This window comes from Saccopteryx leptura, chromosome 2, assembly GCF_036850995.1.
Source record: "Saccopteryx leptura isolate mSacLep1 chromosome 2, mSacLep1_pri_phased_curated, whole genome shotgun sequence".
Lineage (NCBI taxonomy): Eukaryota > Metazoa > Chordata > Mammalia > Chiroptera > Emballonuridae > Saccopteryx > Saccopteryx leptura.
The window spans coordinates 227,041,332-227,063,067 of record NC_089504.1 but is presented as its reverse complement, the minus strand read 5'-3'; the positions used below and the strand labels follow the sequence as shown (position 1 = coordinate 227,063,067).

Below are 21,736 nucleotides of genomic sequence, written 5' to 3'. Positions count from 1 at the left end.
GTTCTGGCCTTTCTTCCTGTAAACATATCTTGGTAAATTCCTCAACCTCCTCCTCCATACTGATTTCCACCTCAAGTTGACCAAACTCTATCCTTCTATGACCTCTGAAGTATTCTTGGTTGTTTCTATCCCATCTGTCCATAGTTCTTGTGAAATAGAAAGATTCATGCCCTCTTAACTCACAGTCACAGGTTCCAAACCAATATGACATATGTGATAGGCAACATTATTTACTTGTGATTTTTTTATCCATTGTATAATTTTATATATACATGTACATACATATAAAGTATATGTATAAATGATATCCATATTATATGTCATCTGGGATTTCTGACGTTCCTTAAAATAATGTACTGACTATCCATAACAAATATCCTCTGCTGTTTATAGTGGAATACAACACACTAAGTTCTGAGCAAACAGTTCAACTTGATACTCATGTGGCCGCTGTTTGGATCCTGCATCCACACTGTCTGAACATCTTTCTGTCCAATGCCACCTGCATCCTTGAGACATGTTGGAGATGTGATGGTTGCCTTGTGACTAGGGTTGTCTCAACTCTGCCAATGTGGCCATTGCAGCCGTGAGTAACCTTTCTATTAACCCCAAAGTATGATTCAACCAGTGCAAGCTCGATGGCACTGCCCAGGCTGAGAGCATGAAACTCTCAGTGAGGGGGAAGCCCAGCTCTATCTTCGAGGAGGGAGGTTCCGCTAATACCAAACACAGTAACACTGATGCTAGACACTGGTGGAGTCTGCCAAGCCATTATTTGATCATCATGAATGATCACTGTGCTGCTCTCGATAAAATTCAGAAATTTCATACCCACGAGATTCATTCATAAAATTACACCTGCTTCTTTTACCACAACAGCTCTGTCCTACCCCCAAAAAACCACTAAATTCTTAAATTATGTGATGGTAAAATTTTTATATTCTTCCTCCAGTTATTTTCAATTATTTTTTTACCAAATATACCACTGACCCTTAAACCAATTTTTATTTTTTGAATCTATGCTCTTTTTATAATAGCATCAAATCTAGATTATACATTTGGTCCCCTTTGGAAAACTGCATAACTTCTATATTCTCCATCCTTCAAATTAGGAGAAACAAAGTATAAGTATTAAACTTCATTTATCCACAAAAAACCCCAAAAAATAAAAATAAAAAATTTATTACCACACTACTTTGTAATTTATATTTATTAAATTTAATTAATCTAGTTCTAGAAAATAGTCACATAAAAAAATCTAATGCTATCATAATATTAATGGAAATTCCATTAGTTCAAAGTCAGTGTTTATTAATGTGTACTTCAAAAGTGCATATAATTTATAGTATTCATGTGCAAGCAACATTTAATAACTATAGATTTATGTATATAAACATTTAATTTTGACAGTAGACCATTATACTGAAAATAAATCCTGTGTCCTTTGGATTTCCCTTCAGTCTTGGAGGAGATCTCTTCTTTTTATTTTCTCTGTTAGCCATCCATCAGTGTGGGTCCTAGTGTATTTCCACTCATATTTCTCTCCATCTCTTTCTTCAACCCTACTTTCTGGCAGAACTTTAATTTTATGCATGTATGCGCGCACGTGTGTGTGTGTGTGTGTGTGTGTACACATGTGTATATATACATACATACATATATAAGAGAGAGGAACAGACAGGAAGGGAGAGAGATGAGAAGTATCAACTCATCATTGTGGCATCTTAGTTTTTCATTGATTGCTTTCTCATATGTGCCTTCACTAAGGGGCTCCAGCTGTGCCAGTGACCCCCTTGCTCAAACCAGCAACCTTGGGCTCAAGCCAGCAACTTTGGGGTCATGTTTCTGATCCAACACTCAAGCCTGTGACCCCACACTCAAGCTGATGAGCCTGTGCCCTAGCTGGATGAGCCCACGCTCAAGCTGGCAACTTCAGAGTTTCAAACCTGGGTCCTTAGTGTCCCAGGTCGATGCTCTATCCAGTGCACCACTGACTGGTCAGGCAGAATTTTCAAAATATACCTCTTCACCAACCATTCTGAACCAGTTCACCATTCTAAGTCATGGTGATCTCTCAAGTTATTTGTTAAATTCATACATAAGCAAGACACCAATCATTCTTCTTAGACTGCCAACTTAATGCCCTGTCCCCATAAAGTTGCTCCACCCTGACTTTTCCCTCCTTCTCTAACATATTGGTCTAATTTTTCAAGCCTCGTTCAAGTTCCCCTTTCATGGAAACTTTCTGTGTCCACTAAACTCTTGCCAATTTCCCTGCTGTGTCACACACAGTTACATTCCACATTTTGCTCTAGAGATAATAGTCTTGATTCTCCAAATATGTGGTGAGTTCTTTGATAACAGCAATTACAGAACATGTACCACAGTGGTGACCAAGCACATATTAATTGCTCAGTGCATCGCTGTTGATCTTGTGCTGAACCCAAGTGGGAGCAATATTTGTCATCAGTCACTTATTTGGTGGCATCTGTTGAAGATTCAGAGTTTCTGGAAGTGTGGTCCACCGGCCAGCAATGTCAGCATCACTTGGGGACTTGTAAAAATAAACAAAAAATTTTCACACAACCCTAGACCCACTAAATCTAAAACTCTAGGGGTGGGGGCCCAGAAATCTGTGTGTTTCAAACTTTTGCAGGATGATGACACATGCTATTTTTTGAGAGTCACAGCTTCGGATCAGCCTAATGGTAGCAGCAACATTTCCAGTAAAATAATACCGGGCAACACACATGGTCAGTTTACCAAGGTCTTATTTTTTAGAACATTCTGACCTGTGTAAAACAAGGCAAACGTTGATTAACAATGTGCTTTCTCTGACTCACAAAGCTAAGATGATAATGGAAAAACAGCCTATTTGGGCAATTGTTCTTCTCTATCTAGAAGGCTTTGCAGTCAAGGTTAATAGTCCATGATGTGCCTTTTAGCTTTTGCCCAATGTTCTCCCCAAACAATGGCTTAATGTGCAGTTCTGAAATTGGAATCTTAAGTACAGAGTTGACTGTTAAATGCTCTGTTGAATGCTGTCTCGTTGTCCCATACTTTAGAATAACTGGAACGATTTTAAGACCTAAACATGAAATTTCAGTTACCTCATCCCCTATTCTTTATGAATACCTCATCTTAGGGGCTCTGAGTGGGGTGAGATCAAGCACAGGGGCTGTAGACGTCGACACTCAGCACCCCATTATATGACCAGAAGATTTTAAGCATAATTTAGAGAAATTAGTGTTGATCTTTAATCTGTTCAAGGACCAAAGTTGCCCAAAGGAAATCCATGAACCCCAAAGACTTAGTCATTAATATCATTTCCACCTAATTGGATGATATACTAGTCAGGGTTCTCTAAAGATGCAGAACTACTAAGAGATGATAGATAGATAGATAGATAGATAGATAGATAGATAGATAGATAGATAGATAGATAGATAGATAGAGATATATAGATAGATACATAGATAGATACATAGATGGATGAATATATAGATGATAGATAGATAGATAGATAGATAGATAGATAGATAGATAGATAGATAGATAAGGATATATAAAACTTCATAAATATATAGGACATAATAGAAGGTATAAGAGAGAGATTGTTTTAAGGGACTGACTTACAGGATTTGGGGGGCTGTCAAGACCAGAATCTGCAGAACAGCCTGGGACACAGGGAAGAGTTGATTTTACAACTCAAGTCTAAAGGCATCTACAAGCAGAATTCTCTCTTCCTCAGTCTTTTCTCGTAAGGCCTTAAATTGATTGGGCGAGACCCACCCACACTGCGGAAGGTAATTTGCTTTACTCATAGACTACTGATTTAAATGGTAATCTCATTTTAAAAATATCTCCACAGAAACATCTAGATCAGGGGCAGTCAACCTTTTTCTACCTACTGCCCACTTTTGTATCTGTTAGTAGTAAATTTTCTAACTGCCCACCAGTTCCACAGTAATGGTAATTTATAAAGTAGGGAAGTAACTTTACTTTATAAAATTTATAAAGCAGAGTTACAGCAAGTTAAAGCATATAATAATAATTACTTACCAAGTATTCTATGTTGGATTTTCACTAAGTTTGACAGAATAAATCTTTATAAAACAACTTACTATAGTTAAATCTATCTTTTTATTTATACTTTGGTTGCTCCACTACTGCCCACCATGAAAGCTGGAATGCCCACTCTTGGGTGGTAAGGACCAGGTTGACTACCACTGCTCTAGGTCGTGTCTGACTGAACATCTGGGCTCCATTTTCCAGCCAAGTGGGCACATAAAATTCACCATCGTGGGGGTGAACTGCCTGGGGGCCTTGGCGGTTGGTATAGGGCAATTCAAGTTCTCCACCAGAATTAATATTTAACTAAGGGGTACTTTGGAGCTTTATTCTTAATTGGAAAGTATATCTGTCTAGGTGACATAAAGAGAAAATATTTGGTTTTATCAGGGAAGATTTTTCTCAATTCTCTGTCCTGGGCATAGTTATTCTCACCAGGTTTTGAGGTAAGAGGGAAGAAGCTCTTCTCAGTCATGGAGACACATTAAATTCCCTGGGGATGCTTTTATGCAATCTCAACAGCTTTACCCCAGACCAGTGAATCAGTCTCTAAGGGGTGGAGTCCCAGCATTGATGTGACTGAAAGTTCTCCAGGGCCTACCAGGCAAGTCCTACAGATCCAGCCATTAGCCCAATCTGATGTTGCAATGTCTGAGAAGAGTGATCTGCAAATACCAGGAGTTTGGTCCGAGCACAGAATGGGCATCCCGCTGAGAAGCTGACATGATGAAACTCCTCAAAAACTGAGGCGTCATTTGAGCCTCTCCAGACTACTTTCTCCCTCCAGCCTCCTCCTCCTTCTAGCCTCCTTCCTCTAGCCTCCTCCTCTAGTTTTAGGGATGGCAGCATTGCTCACTTAGAGATAATAGGAAAGCTTTGAGCCTTGGTTTTGGAAGAAACAGGTAGGCCTCTCCTAGGAGAGTCAGGAGACTGATGGATGCTGATTCTAGATTCCCACTGAGGGGTTGGATTCTGGGGCTAGGACTGAACTTCATTCACTTGGACAGCAGAGGGGAAAGGTTGGGGAAGGCTTGCCAAGGTTGGTTTTCTTGTGGAATGGAACTGGATATCTTTCCCACTTCCCAGAAGGAAGGCTACTCAAATCTAGTGCAGGGATCAATGCAGCAAAGTCACCTGGGAACTGGTTCGAAGTGCAGTTAGTTCTCAGGATGCACCCAGTTCTACTGAATCAGCACCTCTGGGAAGGGGGCCCAGCACTCTCACTTTCATGATCTCTCCACTCAATCACCACCCACGCTTGTGTTTGAGAACCACAGGTATCGAGAAAATAGGGGAGCCTCAGCTCTCCCCTCAGGCAGCCCGATTTCTAGTATATGTTCTGCCAGATTTTATTTGTATTTATTTATATATGTATTTATTTATAACTGACTCCTTTGATGAAGTCATTGCTTATTTCTAATATTTTGGTGGCTCCATTAAGCTTTCTGGATCAATAACTCAATTGCAAATTATATTATTTCTCATGAATTATTCTGTTTTACACAAGTTCAGCATTTTCATTTTTTTTTAGAATTTTTTTAATAAGATATCTATACATCTTTGTGTCTTTCTTAATGTTTATCCTGAGAGTTTGAGAGTTACATCACAAAAATTATTCTCCCCATTTCCCAAATGTAGGTAATTCAGAAAAGCTTTTTAGGCATTTTTCTGGTATGTATATATGTTATAAATCTGATTAATTGTAGTATTTTTTACAAATTAATTTATAGGTTATTATTTTTTTACTTGTTTTGTATTTTCTATGTACACAAAAATATAATCATTAAAAAGATAATTTTTCCCCAATGTTTTGCCTGTTATTTCATTTTCTTCCCTCTCCACATTTGATGAGGATTGTGACAGGTGCCAAATCTGCTCAACTTTAACTGAAATTGCTTTATTATTTTTCTGGTATAGCTAAAATGTATTGGTTTTGTTTTATATTATATTGCTCTATTATATTTAAATGGTTTTTCTTATTTTCCATGTTAAGTATTTTTAAGTCAGAATTATTTAACTCTGTCAAAGATTTTTTTTTCCTCATTGATATATGCAATCAACATCAATCTCTACAATGAATATGTCATTTATAATCATCACTCATGAGATAGGTGGTACACATAAATTTCCAGACACCAGACTGGTGGTCTTACAAAGCTCTTTGCTTTGAACAAAAACTATATGAGTTTTGTTCACCATATGATATTGGTCTCAAAAATGCATTTCCATTGCAGAAATATATTCATCTCAAAATATGTCCTCCATGACAAATTTCCATGATAAAATGTGTAATTATGTTTTAATGTCTAGTTGCACTGATTTAAACACTGGTGGCATTTCAAGTCTCTTAGAGTGAGCTTAACTCTCTGATTACTAGTGCTGACTCTCCTCCCTTCAAAAGATCCCGAGTAGTGATTTTCTGACTTATTTTCAAATCCCCATTTGTCAGCCTTTGCCACAATTTTTAAATTGCCATATTTCAGGAAGAGGATTTTTCTACTTTGGAGTCCTTTTTTCCTTTTTAATTCCAGCTACCCCAAGGTTTGGGGGGGAAATGGGTTTTCATAAATTGTTCTATTTTCAGGCCTTCCTGTCTTCCTATAAAATTTTAATTCAAAATTAGACCTAAAAATATTATAGTATTTCATCACATTTTTTGTTAATACAAAATCTAGGTCCTTTATAGTCCCCTTAAATATGGTCACAACACCTTCAAAAGTATAATCACTAACATGTCATTCAGACCCTCATTAAGGGTCCCGTGTTACTTTCTACACCTGATTTGCCTGTAATCAAGTTTCTGGCAGCCACCAGGCCTTGCTTCATTTAAAACCTAAATTACACTACTCATTCCCAGATTAATTTACAGGTCTTTATAATGTGGAAATTGTTTTTAAAGCCATAGAGACGTGCATCAGAATACTGGCTCCCCCATGCACAAACTGTACAAACTTGAGAAATACATTTTTTTAATATTTCATTTTACTTAGAAAATTACCTATACCATGGTGACATTGGTCAATAAGAGTCCATAGGTTTCAGGTAAACATTTCTATAACATTTGAACTGTTGTTCATGTTGTATACCCATCATCCAACGTCAAATCATTTTTCATCACCTTATATTTGTCCCTCTTTACACCTTTTCCCCCATTCTCTACCTATCTCCCTCCCCCACATCCCTTTCCTCCTTGGTCACCACTTCATTTTTATCTACGTCCATGAGACTCAGTTTTATATCCCACCTATGTGTGAAATCACACAGTTCTTAGCTTTTTCTGATTTACTTATTTCACTCAGTATAATGTTCTCAAGGTCCATCCATGTTGTCATAAATGTCACTATGCCATCATTTCTATGGCTGAGTAGTATTCCATTGTACATATGTACCACATCTTCTTTATCCAATCCTCTATCAAGGGACACTTTGGTTGTTTCCATGTCTTGGCCAAGAAATATTCTTATAAATAGCATCAACTAAAGATATGTGTGATGATAATGCATACTCCATGTATTTATTCAATTCTATTAACTGAACACTAAGACATGGAAACAACCAAAAAGCCCTTCAATAGAAGACTGAATAAAGAAGATGTGGCACATATACACTATGGAATACTACTCAGCCATAAGAAATGATGACATCAGATCACTTACAACAAAATGGTGGGATCTTGATAACATTATATGGAGTGAAATAAGTAAATCAGAAAAAAAACAAGAACTACATGATTCCTACATTGGTGGGACATAAACACAAGACTAAGAGACATGGACAAGAGTGTGGTGGTTACCGGAGTGGGGGGGAGGGGGTGTGTGGGAGGGAAGGAGGGAGAGGGGAAGGGGGAGGGGGAGGGTCACAAAGAAAACTAGATAGAGGGTGACAGAGGACAATCTGACTTTGGGTGATGGGTATGGAACATAATTGAATGATAAGATAACCTGGACATGTTTTCTTTGAATATATGTACCCTGATTTATTGATGTCACCCCATTAACATTAATAAAATTTTATTTATAAAAAAAAGAACGCTAATAAAGAAAGCAAATATAACCAAATCCTGAAAAAACTACAAAAAACAATTGAGATTCTTATTTCAAATTTTGGAACCACCAAAAGATTAGTATCATAGAAAAACAGGTGATGTCTGAAAAGTATGACTATTTTTAAATATATACGGAACTTAAAATCTTGCAACTGAAGATTTAAGTGAATATAAATGTTGATGATAAAATATCTATCACTAATTATAGAGAACACATCTTAGAGAGTTGTGTGAATAAATTTATTAATTAATCTCTTAAAGCTCTGATTGCTGCTTTCTCTTTGCAACCTCCCAAAGAGCAGAGAAATTCATTCCAAGTTCTCACAATGGTACATGTTGTGCAAATTGCCTATGAAAACATTATTAAACCTGAACAATCCCACAATATTGGTAAGATATATTATCCACATTTTCACATGAGGAAACTGAGTTTTAAGGAGTGATTATGTTACTAGACCAAAATATCAAAGCTGCTAAGTAGCAATGCGTGATGCCATTCTGCACAGTACTCCTGGCAGAGGAGCACATCTGTCCTTGGAGAATTATGGTAACAATTTGTCTATTTCTCAAGGCAACTTATAAGGACTAGAATAGACTAGTCATCATCACATTAACCTCTGACCACACTTCAAGTTCCTCTGCAAAGACTTGACTGATTCGATTCTATTTCCCCTGCTCTGAGAATTACATTCAGTGGAGACTCCTAGAAATCCAGACACACTGACTCTAGCCATGGGCAGGATGCCTCAAGTGGCACTGCAAACCAGCTCTTCTTCCTTTCTCAGTGGCAGAATCAGGTGTCATTTTTTTCTGACTTTCTAGGACATATCATCCTTAGCTAGGTTGCTTACCCCATTTTAAATTAGTCTTTACTTAGATAATTATAAATTTTCTATAGCACAAGTGCATGATCAAGATTAATTAATTAAACCATGTTCTGAATGCACCACTTGACTTGGACTTTTCCAGCAAGTCGAGATCCACATTCTTGAACAAGTATAGGACAGGGACACTTACAAGGCAGACAATTCTATCTTCACACTCCTCCACCCATTAGAAACATTTTTTATCTTGAGAACTCTATTTGTCTTTAAGTTCTACCCATTGGACCTAGTTCTCTTCAGCAGAAACCTAATCATCTGCCATATAAAAAGCCGTTGAAATATATGCAGAGACATAAGTATAAAGAGAATATGGTAGAGAATTCAGAGACAGACTCATATATATGTAAAAAAAATGCATGGTACATGTGCACCAGCAATCATGGACACAGGACAGGCCATGTCACAGGCAGTACTAGAGAAACTGGCTCAATGTCGTGAGCCCTGAAGCTGGAGCACCTCCTGTAAAGATGGGCTCTGTGTATGTTATTGGTCTAAATGAGAAATGCAAGGCTCCACAATTAACGAAAGAAAATGTAGGATATCTTTGACAGGAAAGTAGGGCACGTCTTCTACAACAAAACTACAAAAATCACAGATCATAGGATTAACAACTTTTGTTCATTTTGCACACAAGGACATAGATAAACAAATTGTTGTTGGCCGTGTCTAATAATGACGTGGGAATAATATCAAGAATATACAGTGAAATCCTATCAATAAGAGGAAGAGAGAAACCCCAGTAGAAAAATGGCTGGTGGATATGGAAGAGAAAAACAAAGTTTAAGGCACATTTAAGAAATAAAAAGTATTTAAATTTAATAGTAATTAGAGAAATGTAAATTAAAACACAATGATTTCACTTTTCACTTACCAAACAAGTCAACATTAGACAGTTAGATAATACCTAGTTTCAGTGTATGTCTGAGTATATGAGAGCTGCAATCCTAGCGTATGGATTGGGGGAGCATCCCAGAGAGTAACCTGGCGGTATTTAGTAAAATTGAGTACACACGCCATTTGTTCTAGTGGTTCAGAACTTCAGTTGGTTCTCATAGAAGCCCACACGAGAGCCTGTGCTCACCACTGTAATATTGTCGTGAAGGGAGCCCTGGGGGCAGTCATGTGTGGATCACTCAGGTAGTGAGTGAACACAGATTTGTAGGTAAGCTGCGTGGAGTGCCACACAGCAATAGAAGTAACATTCCAGAGGTCAGCCTGGCCACATCAATGGATCTTTCAACACAAATCATGCAGAGTGAAAAATATATTTTAAAAAAGATGGATAATAATACCATTTGTATAATTTGAAAACAGAATGAACAACCAACTCTTCTGAAACATCTGTGGAATGAAGCGAGATCCTTGCATATAAAATAACGTAAATCACAAGATGGCTGCAAATGATGGGCATGGGAATAGAAACAGAAGAGAGTAAAAATGATTAGCAAAGTAAAAGTAAAAATATGTTGAGCCAGAAAAACTTAAAAAAAAATGTAAAAAACAGAAAGGAACCCCGTGCAGACAAATGCTAACACAGCATGAACGGAAGTGTACACTCAACTCTCTGCACTTGAAGACCAAATGTATGTGGGGAGTCAGCCATGTCCCTGCCATGAATCAGAGTGCTCTGAAGGCATAGGTCCATCTACCTCAGTTTGTATCTGTTTCCCCTGATATCCAAGACCTATGGGGTTCTGCACAAACATGTTGACTAGCACAACCCCTGCCTACAACCTCTTTTTCTGAACCCACCTTCACCTAAGAGCAGCCACGGGCACAGTCATGGCCAGAAAGTGGTAGGCAAATGTCTTTTGTAAAGCATGTCCCTTCCCCTGTCATAAGGCAAAGTTTCTTAAAAAGGATAGATGCTGTTCTCACTCCCTTTCCCTACCCGAAACAGCAGCATGACATCGGTCCTTAACAGCACCCACTCTGAAGCCATGAGAGTGACAGTCACACAGCCAGACTGGGAACTGGAAGAGAAAGGGCCCTGGTCTTCGCTCATTTCCCTGAGCCACACTACAATAGCCTTTGTCTCCACGCTCTAAGATTTTTTTTCACATGTTTCAAAAAATGCTAAGGTTAGTATTGCTGCCCCTTCCTCACCAAGACTAAAACCAGTCACTTCTGTCCCAGCCCATTAAATAGTCTCCTTCTCATAACTCTCCTGTTCTAATTCTTTATCCACAGAAGCCACAAAAGGTTGGCATGATATTTGTGTTTATATCCAGATATAGTGTAATAAACAAACATACAATGGATTAATAAATATATAAAAGAACCAATATTTGAATTCAACTAACAAAAACACGTAGATTTACCCTAAGTCTTACCCTTAACCCAGCTTCCCAGGAGGCTACCAACCCTCAAATCAACAACAACTCTGATATAAAGGAAACCAGACTAATTCGGAGAAAAAGCCTTTTATTAAGAAACTACTAATTTCACTCCATTTTAGTATACACCAGTTGTATAGTGCTGCACTTGTGCAAACAGCCATGGTACAGAGACAGAAAAAATTTATGTAAGAATTTGCATTTGAAAACCTATCAGAATAAGATCTTCTGTCTTCAGTAATTGGATGAAACTACTCAGTCTTCACCAATTGCAAGCAATTTCTTCAAAGTTAAATCAGGTATCTGACAGTACTTCTTTGGTGTGAAATTAGTAAATACGAGGATTTCACTTAAACTTGGACTTGGGGTGATCATTTCAAAGGCATAGCATGGTCTATAGTGATGATGAGCAGCAAGAGCAACTTGTAGAGAAATGGTTAGTAGCCCCCACAGCCAGAGCCATATCCACAGCCATAGCGGGAGCCATAGCCACAGCCATATCCACAGCCAGAGCCATATCCACAGCCGTAGCCACAGCCATAGTGGGAGCCATATCCACAGCCGTATCCAGAGCCATAGCCACAGCCATATCCACAGCCGTAGCCACAGCCGTATCCAGAGCCATAGCCACAGCCATATTTAGAGCCGTAACCACAGCCATACCCGCCGCCCCGGCAGGAGTTTCCGTAGTAGTTGCAGCACATGGTAGTAGGAGGTGAGGTCTCAGGTGAGGGGTAGGAGGATATTCCAGAAGTCTGAGTTTCATCTCCTCTTCCAGGACCTGTATATATATACTTCCAATGATGAATGGGTCATGCCTCACATGGTCTCTTGTTCTCCCATTTCACAACTATTTGGCTCAAATGAGGTCAGTCTGTGTACAGTAACTTTACTAGGATGCCATTAGGTATTCACTGCTGTCCTAGACATTTTCTCAAGCCTTAAAACAAAGTACAGATACATTTCTAAGCACCCAAGCTTAGGCAACCATAATTTTTTCTTTCCTAATTGCACTAAGTGACCATGACATAACACATCACCAAAATATACTTGGCCTATAAATACGTGTTTATTACAGTACTTTGCTCTTTCAACATTTCGGGAATTATCTATTAAACACGAAGTTATACTAGCCTGCAATTAATATCCTCTTCATCTCATCACCACTATCATCATCATCACCGTCATTGTATTATCTTGTTGTTGTTTTTTTTCTTCCTTTCCCAATATTTTGGGGGTTTTTTTCATCATAATCACTCTTAAAGTACTTTTCATGGATTTTGGACAAGGAATTGAGTATTTCCACATATTATATGCACTCCCTGAAACAGTCTTCTTCTCTCTGAAGGGAAATTTGTCCCCTACTATTTCAGTCAGATTATGAGGAGATGTCTTCCTTTAGGGCAAAAACTTTTTGAAAAACTCCTGATAATTAAATTATGCAAAATCTATTATTATTTGTTTCAATAGAAAGACAAACTTTTCTTAGAATTTCAATTTAGAGTGAAGAAAATGCCTCAGTTGGACAAGGTCCTTGTTAAAGTTCAGTTCTGAAATGTGCGTCTGCTTGCGGGTTTCTCAAACAGGGCTCATGTCTGTGGCTGCCAGTCTGTGCTCCCCCTAAAAAGGACTCAGTCACTATCGACACTTTCAGACTGTGCAAATTTTTCTTGATTTTATCTTCACCTGTCTTCTCCAACAATGGTTTTTTATTTCCAACAATGTTTTGATAATGACATTTATTTATACAACTTGTGTTGGAAACCTTGCAATCATGACATTACTAACATTCAACCTTTCCATGGAATTTATTATTCATCCTTACTTTTAACTTGACGTATTTTCCTACAGCTTCCTTGATGAGGGTCTTCTGCCCCGTGATGTCTCTTGCACTGACAAATATTTCTTCACTTTTCCTAGGTTTGGGACTTTCTGTGGTTTTTCTCCATCTTTGCTTTTCCCTTTACACATGGGTATAAAACTAAAGGTGTCTGTCTCTGTCTGGGTCCAGTCAAGAGATAGAAACCACACAATAGGGGAAATGGGAAAAGTTTAATATAAAAAAATTAATAAATGATGATAGAAGAACAACTGAAGATCTGAGGAAACCTGAAATGGGGCCCTGAGGATGGGGAAGAATAATCAGAAAAGAGAAAACTTAGCAGGGGCTGTTCTGCCTAGGGAGAGCAGAGGAGCTGACCAGTGTGGCCAGTCAGGGAGCAAGCAGCAGCTGGCCCTCTGGAGCACAGACGGTGACAATGAGCCCTGGTGGTGCGGGTGCACAGAGGGCCCAGGAAGGCTTGGTGGACCATGGGCGGAGCTGGAGGGGAAGCTGGGAGTCGGTGTGGCCAGGAGGCCCACAAGCACTCATGGATGACAAGTCTTCCAGGTGCAGAGTTTCATGAGGAGAGGGCCAAATAAAAGGTCATCACCAGGCTGACGCGCCAACATCACCGAGGCTGAGTGAACTTCCCTGGCTGCCCTCCCAACCGCACTGCTCACACCGTGTGCTGCAGCCAAAAAATTCGACAGAGCGGCCCCCTCCTGCAACGTCCCCCAGCAGCCCCTACTGTGAAGGCTTAGCAATGCACTCACATTAAAGGAGAAATGCTTGAAGGAACCCCTCCCGTTATCACAGAGCCCGTGCTGAAAGGTGAATGCGAAGCTGAGCGGAGCTCGTTGGTAACTCCTGCATCTGAGTTTCAGAGGCTCTGTGGTAGAATTTGGTAACAGAAGGAGATTTCACTCTGGGTGGCAGGCACACAACGCCATCTACAGATGCACTATCATAGAACCGGGCTCCTGAAACCTATTGTACAATCTTATTAACCAATGTCACTCCAATAAATTTAATTTTAAGAAGTGGAGGAGAAAAGTATCTTGAAATTAAAGCATTATCAGACAAGAAGAAGAAGAGGAAGAGGAAGGGGAAGGGGAAGAGGAAAGGGAAGGGGAAGGGGAAGAGGAAGGATGAGGTAGAAGAGGAGGGGGGAGGAGGGAGGAGGGAGAGAAGAACAGGAGGAAAAGAAAGAAAGAACTTTCCATGACAGTTTGATTCACGTCCTAGCTGAGTGACATACTAATTATTTGACCATAGAAAATGTCCTCAAATTTATAAATCTCAGTGTCTGCAATTGCTAAGTAAAAATACCTCACATTACTTGGAAGTTTGTCCGGAGGCCCCCAGAGAAGGCAGAGGAAGCACAGAGCGGAAGCACAGCCTCACTAGGTGGTGGAGACACATTCTGTTTCCTTTTCCCTGTTCTTTCATACCAGCGTCAGCATTCCCAAATGTCTACCTGTACTTGTACTGATATATTATACTAAAAATTTAACAATACTTATTTTAATATTGCTGCAGTTTTACGAGTGTGTGTGTGTGTGTGCATGTCTTAATTAACATGTCTCATAATGACCTTTCCAAAGTGACCCAACTCCCTTAGAAAATGAACTACTGTGTCTGTGATTGGCCTCACCGCACCTGCCTGAATGCAACATTTTAAAAAATATTTTTGTAAAAATGCAGAATCCAGCAATCTGTCATAAGGCTTGGCTTTGTGGCTTATTCTGAAGCTCAGCAATCAGGAACAAATATTGACATTACAGGCACCCAACTTAAATACTGTCTAGCGTATTTGATAGGGAGGAAGCACCCTGCGTTCCAAGAACGTCAGAGGATCGCTATGTAAAAGTAAAGCCGGTCTGTGCAGAAGCGTGACCATATTGCAGTTGAAGATTTCAACTGAGTGTACACGTGAGTGATTTGTCATTCATTAATAAAAGCCCTTCCTGACTTTGGAGCTCACACTCGCAAAGGCTTGTGAGAAATACGTTTCCCCTCTCTTCCCTTTGACCACTTAGATATCAATTCAATCTGAGTCAAAATGTGATTTGGTCCAACTCCTCACACAACCAGGCAGAATGCTTGATCTGTTGTAAAAAAAAAAAAAAAAAAATCAGATGTCTGTATTTGAGCCTTACAACCCTTTGGTGAAACTAGGGGAGTCTGAATGATGAATGTCATTTAACAGAGGCTGAGGCTAAAAAAAGGGTCATTTCCAAATCAAAATCACATTTCCAAATATTCTTGGTCTAACATATAATCTGTAATATATCTCCAAAGATATGCAAGAGACCTTTCCTTGAATATGTTCAGTTTAGGGGAACTCTCAATTTCTTGTTTTAAATTGTCCCATTTAAAAAACTTTTTTATTGGTTGATTTTATAAAGAAGATGAGAGGGGGAGAGAGAAACATCGACTTGTTGTTCCACTTGCCTATGCATTCATTGGCTGATTCTAGTATGTGCCCTGACCCAGGGATGGAACCTGCAACCTTGGTGTATCAGGAAGATGCTCTAACCAGCTGAGCTACCCAGCCAGAGCTAAATGATTTTGTTTTATTGTGTGCCTGTATTTTGTTAGTAGCTTCTACACAGCCTCAGACTCTCAGAATCCCCATCAGGAGGTCCTAGAGTAAGTGAAGATCCTTTCATCACAATATTTCTTTCCATGGGCCCTCCCCGGGCCATCCCCCATGAAGTCTCTATGGCAGCCTTTGGTTGCTATGAAATGCTTCCATGGTGCCTTCTCTAGGGTTAAGCTTCTGTGACACTATAACCCTACTTTGCAAAGATAGCTGCTATTACCTCACTTCAGTCACCATCCCTTGTCTTTCCTGGGGGCTAAGATACTGAAAATACACTCCTCACCTCTGGCCATCTCCCACACCATAATACATTGATTTTTTTCACCTCTTTCCTATTGTTTGTTGAGAACCTTGCTAATTTTTTTCAGTGACTCTCACTCTGTGCCTTGCAGACATTGTTTAAATTTATAAAATCAACTTATTAAAATTAGAGTAGAAATGAGTATTAAGGGTCAGACAGATCTATCTAGCTCCTGTGTGCTTTAATTTCTCGATGACAGCCAGAATAAGTAGCGCTGTCACTCATATTCAAACACCCTCACAGGCAGATAACCCCTTCTGGCACCAAAATCCATTTTAGGCTCTTTAATACTTATAAAACTGTCACATATTAAGAAGATAACCTCCTTGTAATTTCAAACATGTTACTCTAATTCTGGCTCCTGGAACTGGGAGACCAATATTAATCTGCCTTCTAGGTAACAATTATTTAAATATGTATTGGGGGGCTAGTGCCCTTCACACAAAAAGTTCCTTATACTATAAAGTCATCTGGCCCCTGCCTACCTCTCCAGGCTCGATGTCTCTGCTGTGCTGTCCCGTGGACCCCCTGACCATCCCTGAGCACACTGAACTCTCACCAGAGAACCTTCCGCTGGAACAGGGGTCGGGAACCTATGGCTCATGAGCCAGATGTGGCTCTTTTGATGGCTGCATCTGGTTCGCAAACAAATCTTTAATAAAAAATATTAATAATAACGTTAAAAATATAAAACATTCTCATGTATTACAATCCATTCATTTCCTACCGTTCATGTTCATGGTTGTGGGTGGCTGGAGCCAATCATAGCTGTCCTCCTGGACAACACCAAATTTTTATTGGATAATGTGTAATGTACAAGGGTCATTGTATGGCTCTCATGGAATTACATTTTAAAATATGTGGTGTTCATGGCTCTCTCAGCCAAAAGGGTTCCCGACCCCTGTGCTGGAACATTCTTGCCCAGTTCTCACCCCTACTCTTTTGTCGAATTCAGCTTAGTTTTCACTTCTTCAGACACTTAATCTGATCTTTCTATCTGAAGCAGCACCACATGAGAATTTTTTATGTTAAACCACAGTCTTTAGAGCAGTTTTACATTCAGAACAAAAGGGAGCAAAAAGTACAGATTTTCCATATACCCCCTTCCCCTACCCATGTACAGCCTTGCCCCTTTAGCAACTTCCTCCACCAGATGGTACATTGGTACCATTTTCATAGGTTTATCTGCCAGCTATATAGTATCTTTTTAGTGGAGTGTATAGTCTTCAGCCATTTTTCAATCAGGTGGTTCGTTTTCTTATTGTTGAGTTTTACGGGGTTTTTGTATGTTCTGTCCTTTATCATGTGTGTCTTTTGTAAATATCTTCTCCCAGTGTGTGATTTGTCTTCTCATTCTTGTGACAAGCAGATGTTTTATTTATTTTAATGAAGTCCAGCTTATTGAATTTTTCTTTCATGGATCATGTCTTTCATTTTTGTATCAAAAAAGTCATTGCCAAAGTCAACATTATTTGGGTTTTCTACTGTGTTCAATTTCCCAGAAGTTTTGTCATTTTTCATTTTATATTTAGGTCTGTGATCCATTTTGAGTTAATTTGTGAAAGGTTCAAGTTCTGTTTCCAGATTCAGTGTTTGTGCACACAGATCGGTGTCCAGCTATGCCAGCACCTTTTGTTGAAAAAGACCAACTCTTTAAAAAAAATTTTTTTTTGCTCCTTTCTCAAAAATCAGTTGGGCCCTGGCCGGTTGGCTCAGCGGTAGAGCGTCGGCCTAGCATGTGGAGGACCCGGGTTCGATTCCCGGCCAGGGCACACAGGAGAAGCGCCCATTTGCTTCTCCACCCCTCCGCCGCGCTTTCCTCTCTGTCTCTCTCTTCCCCTCCGGCAGCCAAGGCTCCATTGGAGCAAAAATGGCCCGGGCGCTGGGGATGGCTCTGTGGCCTCTGCCTCAGGCGCTAGAGTGGCTCTGGTCGCAACATGGCGACCCCCAGGATGGGCAGAGCGTCGCCCCTGGTGGGCATGCCGGGTGGATCCCGGTCGGGCGCATGCGGGAGTCTGTCAGACTGTCTCTCCCTGTTTCCAGCTTCAGAAAAATGAAAAAAAAAAAAAAAAATCAGTTGGTTATGCTTATGTGAGTTTATTTTTGGGTTGTCTATTGTGTTTCATTGATCAATTTTATTTTTTTAGCAGTACCGCCTTGTCTTGAGGACTGTAGTTTACAGTAAGACTTGAAGTCAGCTACTGTCAGTCCTCCAACTTCATTCTTCTCCAATATTGTGTTGGATAATTCCTGGGTCTTTGCCTCTCTGTATAATCTTATTAATCTGTTTGTCAATATTCAAAAAATAACTTGCTGGGATTTTGATTGGGATTGCTTTGAATATATAGATGAAGTTAGGAAGAATTGATATTTTGACAATACCAAGTCTTGCTGCCCATGAACATAAAATAGTATTTTTTTTTTTTTCTGTATTTTTCTGAAGCTGGAAACCGGGATAGACAGTCAGACTCCCGCATGCGCCCGACCGGGATCCAACGGGCACGCCCACCAGGGGGCGACGCTCTGCCCACCGGGGGGCGATGCTCTGCCCCTCCGGGGCATCGCTCTGTCGCGACCAGAGCCACTCCAGCGCCTGGGGTAGAGGCCAAGGAGCCATCCCCAGCGCCCGGGCCATCTTTGCTCCAGTGGAGCCTCGCTGCAGGAGGGGAAGAGAGAGACAGAGAAGAAGGAGAGGGGGAGGGGTGGAGAAGTAGATGGGCACTTCTCCTATGTGCCCTGGCCGGGAATCGAACCAGGGACTTCTGCACGCCAGGCCGACGCTCTACCACTGAGCCAACTGGCCAGGGCCAAAATAGTATCTTTTGATTTTTTTAGTTCTTCCATGATTTCTCTGTTAAGAATTTTGTAGTTTTTCTCATATAGATATGGTACATATTTTTAGACTTATATCAACGTATTACATTTTCAGGCTGCTATTGTAAGTGGCATTATGTTTTAAATTCCAAATGCCTGTGTTCAGGGCTGATATGTAGAAAAGCAAAAGACCTTTGTATATTAACCTATATACTGCAACCTTGGTGTAATCTCTTATTAGTCCCAGGAGGTTTTTTGTGGATTTATTTAGATTTTCTAAATAAACAATCATGCCAACTATGTAAAAAGATATATTTCCTCTTTCCTATCAGTATAATTTTTTGTCTTATTGCATCAACAATGACTTCCATAATGATGTTGAAAAGTGGTTTTTAAAAAGTATTTAAAGAGCCCTTGCCTTTTCCTGATCTTAGCTGAAAAACTTCTAGTTTCTCACCACTAAGTATATTAGCTTCAAGGTTTTTGTAGATATTCTTTATCAAGTTGAGGAAGATTTTTTCTATACCCAGTTACTGAAAATCTTTATCATTAATGGGTTTTGGATCTATTGAAATCATTGTGTGATTTTTCCTCTGCAGTACGTTAAACTTTTGTCTTACACCCCCAGTAGGATATGCCCTTTTTGAATACAAAGATAATTGTTCTTGTTCAGCATTGCATTAAAGCCCACCACAGAAATCGGAAAAGACTTAAATATATCCAGATATATACCATGTCCAAGGATTGGAAAACTCAATACTGTTAAGATTCCTAATTCTCCCAAAATGTATCTATATTCAACTCAATTCCAATTAAAATCTCAGCAGAATATATTTATGAATATTAACAAGCTCAACTTAATGTTTTGATAGAAACCAAAAGAACTAGAATAGCCAAAATAATTTGGAAAAGGACTGTTGGGGTATGCACAGTACATAATCAACTTACTACAATCCTGCAGTAAATAAAGTTATGTGGTATTGCTGAAAGAATGGGCATATAGTGGATGAAGAAATAGATAAACTGAAGGATACACTAGCACCGTGGTTGCCTAACTTTGCAGAAAGGTCACAAATACTAACATTAGTGATGATACCAGCTCCAAAGATACAAATACTTCCAGAAACAAATGACATTTATTTATTGAAAAAATGTGTATAACTTCATCCAACTCTAGAGTATTTATGCCCATGCACAATATACCACCATGAAATAGAATGACCAAAAATTAATATTTTGAACATAATCAGAATCAAGTCTTCTCTCTTCAGGTCACATAATGGGAGCATTCAAAATTCCTCAAACACAAATAGGTTCTTCAAAGTAAATACAGGCGGTATTCCATCCTTACTTAAATGTAGAGATGAAAATGGATCATCCTTTGGAGGAAAAGTATTTATTATTAAATAGTATGTTAGAGGCATAGGATGTTCTAAGGCAATGTTCTAGTAGCAATGGAAATAGCATCGTCTGTAGCAAAATGGCTGGAAGGTACAGCAGCCACAGCCATAGCCAGACCCATAGCCACAGCTATATTTGAAGTGATAGCCAGAGCTGTACCCACAGTCATATCCACAGCCATAGCCACATCCACAGCCATAGCCACAGCCCCCATAGGAATTCCTGTAATAATTGCAACACATGCTGACAGAGGGTGAGGTTTCAGTTGAGGTGCAGAAGGATACTTCTGAAGTTTGAATGTCACTTACTGCCCTGGAAGCTTTATGTACTTTACAGGTAGGGCCAGGGAATGTCATTAATTTTGTGAGTCATGTAAGACACTTATTTAATACCTGGTATGTGCAAATTTATAATGAGAGGACTTGGTATTTTCATAGCTATAATATCTGCTTTCAATGTATCCATTAGTATAGAGTCTCCAATTTTTACTGAGGAATCATGTTTGTTTTGTGTGACCTGGGCATTGTCTTGAGCTGATTACAAATCTATAAGGTAAGTTTCCACCAATTATCCAGTTATCTGAACACCTGATTCTAAAGATATATTTTATATAACAAGGCTCTGTGGAGGATAGGGAAGTTTATGTTTGGAAATGCAACTATTCCAATGAGTTTGACCAAGTCCTCAACTAGCTAACTACACACTAATTACTTTGTATGTTATTTCATTGAAATGTTATGCTGCCCTACACAGAAACTTCTCAACATTTTATGTCATTGACTTCTTATGAATCTAAATGCTTGCAAATATAATATTCCAATGATATATATTTTACCCCAAGGGCCACTCCTCTGTAAATTTTTATCAGTTCTAGGTATTCATTTCCATCAAATCAAAATAATATACACAAAAAAATTCTCCATTATAACACTGTTGAATTTCTTTTTTAAGTCCACAAATTTCAGAGATTTTGATCTATTTGATTACAATGAAATTACAAAAGCAGTAGGTATCTTACAATATGGAAAATGGGATAAAAAGAGGTTACAAAACTTATGAAGAATTTCAGTTAATTCATTATCAAGATCAAATATTTGCTCCTCTTTGTTGTGCTACATAAAGACTCGCTTTCTAGTCACGGGAGGTTTGAGTACTTGCTGTGACAAGGAGCTTACTGTTTCTGATGGTGACCTTGTTTGTTGGGAAATTACTCTGTTATAAAGTCCCCACATGCTTCAGAGTCACTCGTGATTCCAGTGTCACTTGAAGTCCCAGGTAAACTTTAGTTCAGCATTTTGTTCACAAGCTAGTTCCAGCAAGAAAGGCTGATATTATAGCTATGAAAATACCAAGTCCTCTCACTCTTTCCCTGCCACTCCAGGGTGGTCTATTCCTGACATCCATCCCTATGACTGCTCTCCAAATCTCTGCTGCTATGCAGATATGATATCCAGGTC

At 39.3% G+C, this 21,736-nt stretch overlaps 1 protein-coding gene across 2 annotated transcripts; it reads right to left on the bottom strand.

Moving 5' to 3' along the window:
* Positions 1-11,481: 11,481 nt before the first annotated feature.
* LOC136393330 (keratin-associated protein 21-1-like) lies at positions 11,482-20,521 on the bottom strand. 2 transcript variants are annotated; one of them, XM_066365942.1, is made up of 2 exons: positions 20,383-20,521; positions 11,482-12,003 (listed from the first exon to the last, which is right to left on the bottom strand). In XM_066365942.1, exons 1-2 carry the CDS (start codon positions 20,519-20,521, stop codon positions 11,774-11,776), a joined length of 369 nt encoding a protein of 122 aa, XP_066222039.1. In that variant the 3' UTR covers positions 11,482-11,773. The 2 variants fall into 2 exon arrangements, with proteins under 2 accessions (XP_066222039.1, XP_066222040.1); XM_066365943.1 differs by lacking the exon at positions 20,383-20,521 and having other exon boundaries at positions 11,482-12,040.
* Positions 20,522-21,736: the final 1,215 nt, after the last annotated feature.

Excerpts from the sequence above, each read along its gene's own strand:
- LOC136393330 (XM_066365942.1), bottom strand. The coding sequence starts at position 20,521 with ATGTGTTGCAATTATTACAGGAATTCCTATGGGGGCTGTGGCTATGGC. Across the intron at positions 12,004-20,382 it reads CTATGGGTCTGGCTATGGCT|GCGGGTATGGCTGTGGTTAC; the intron begins GTGGCTGCTGTA and ends CCTGCCGGGGCG.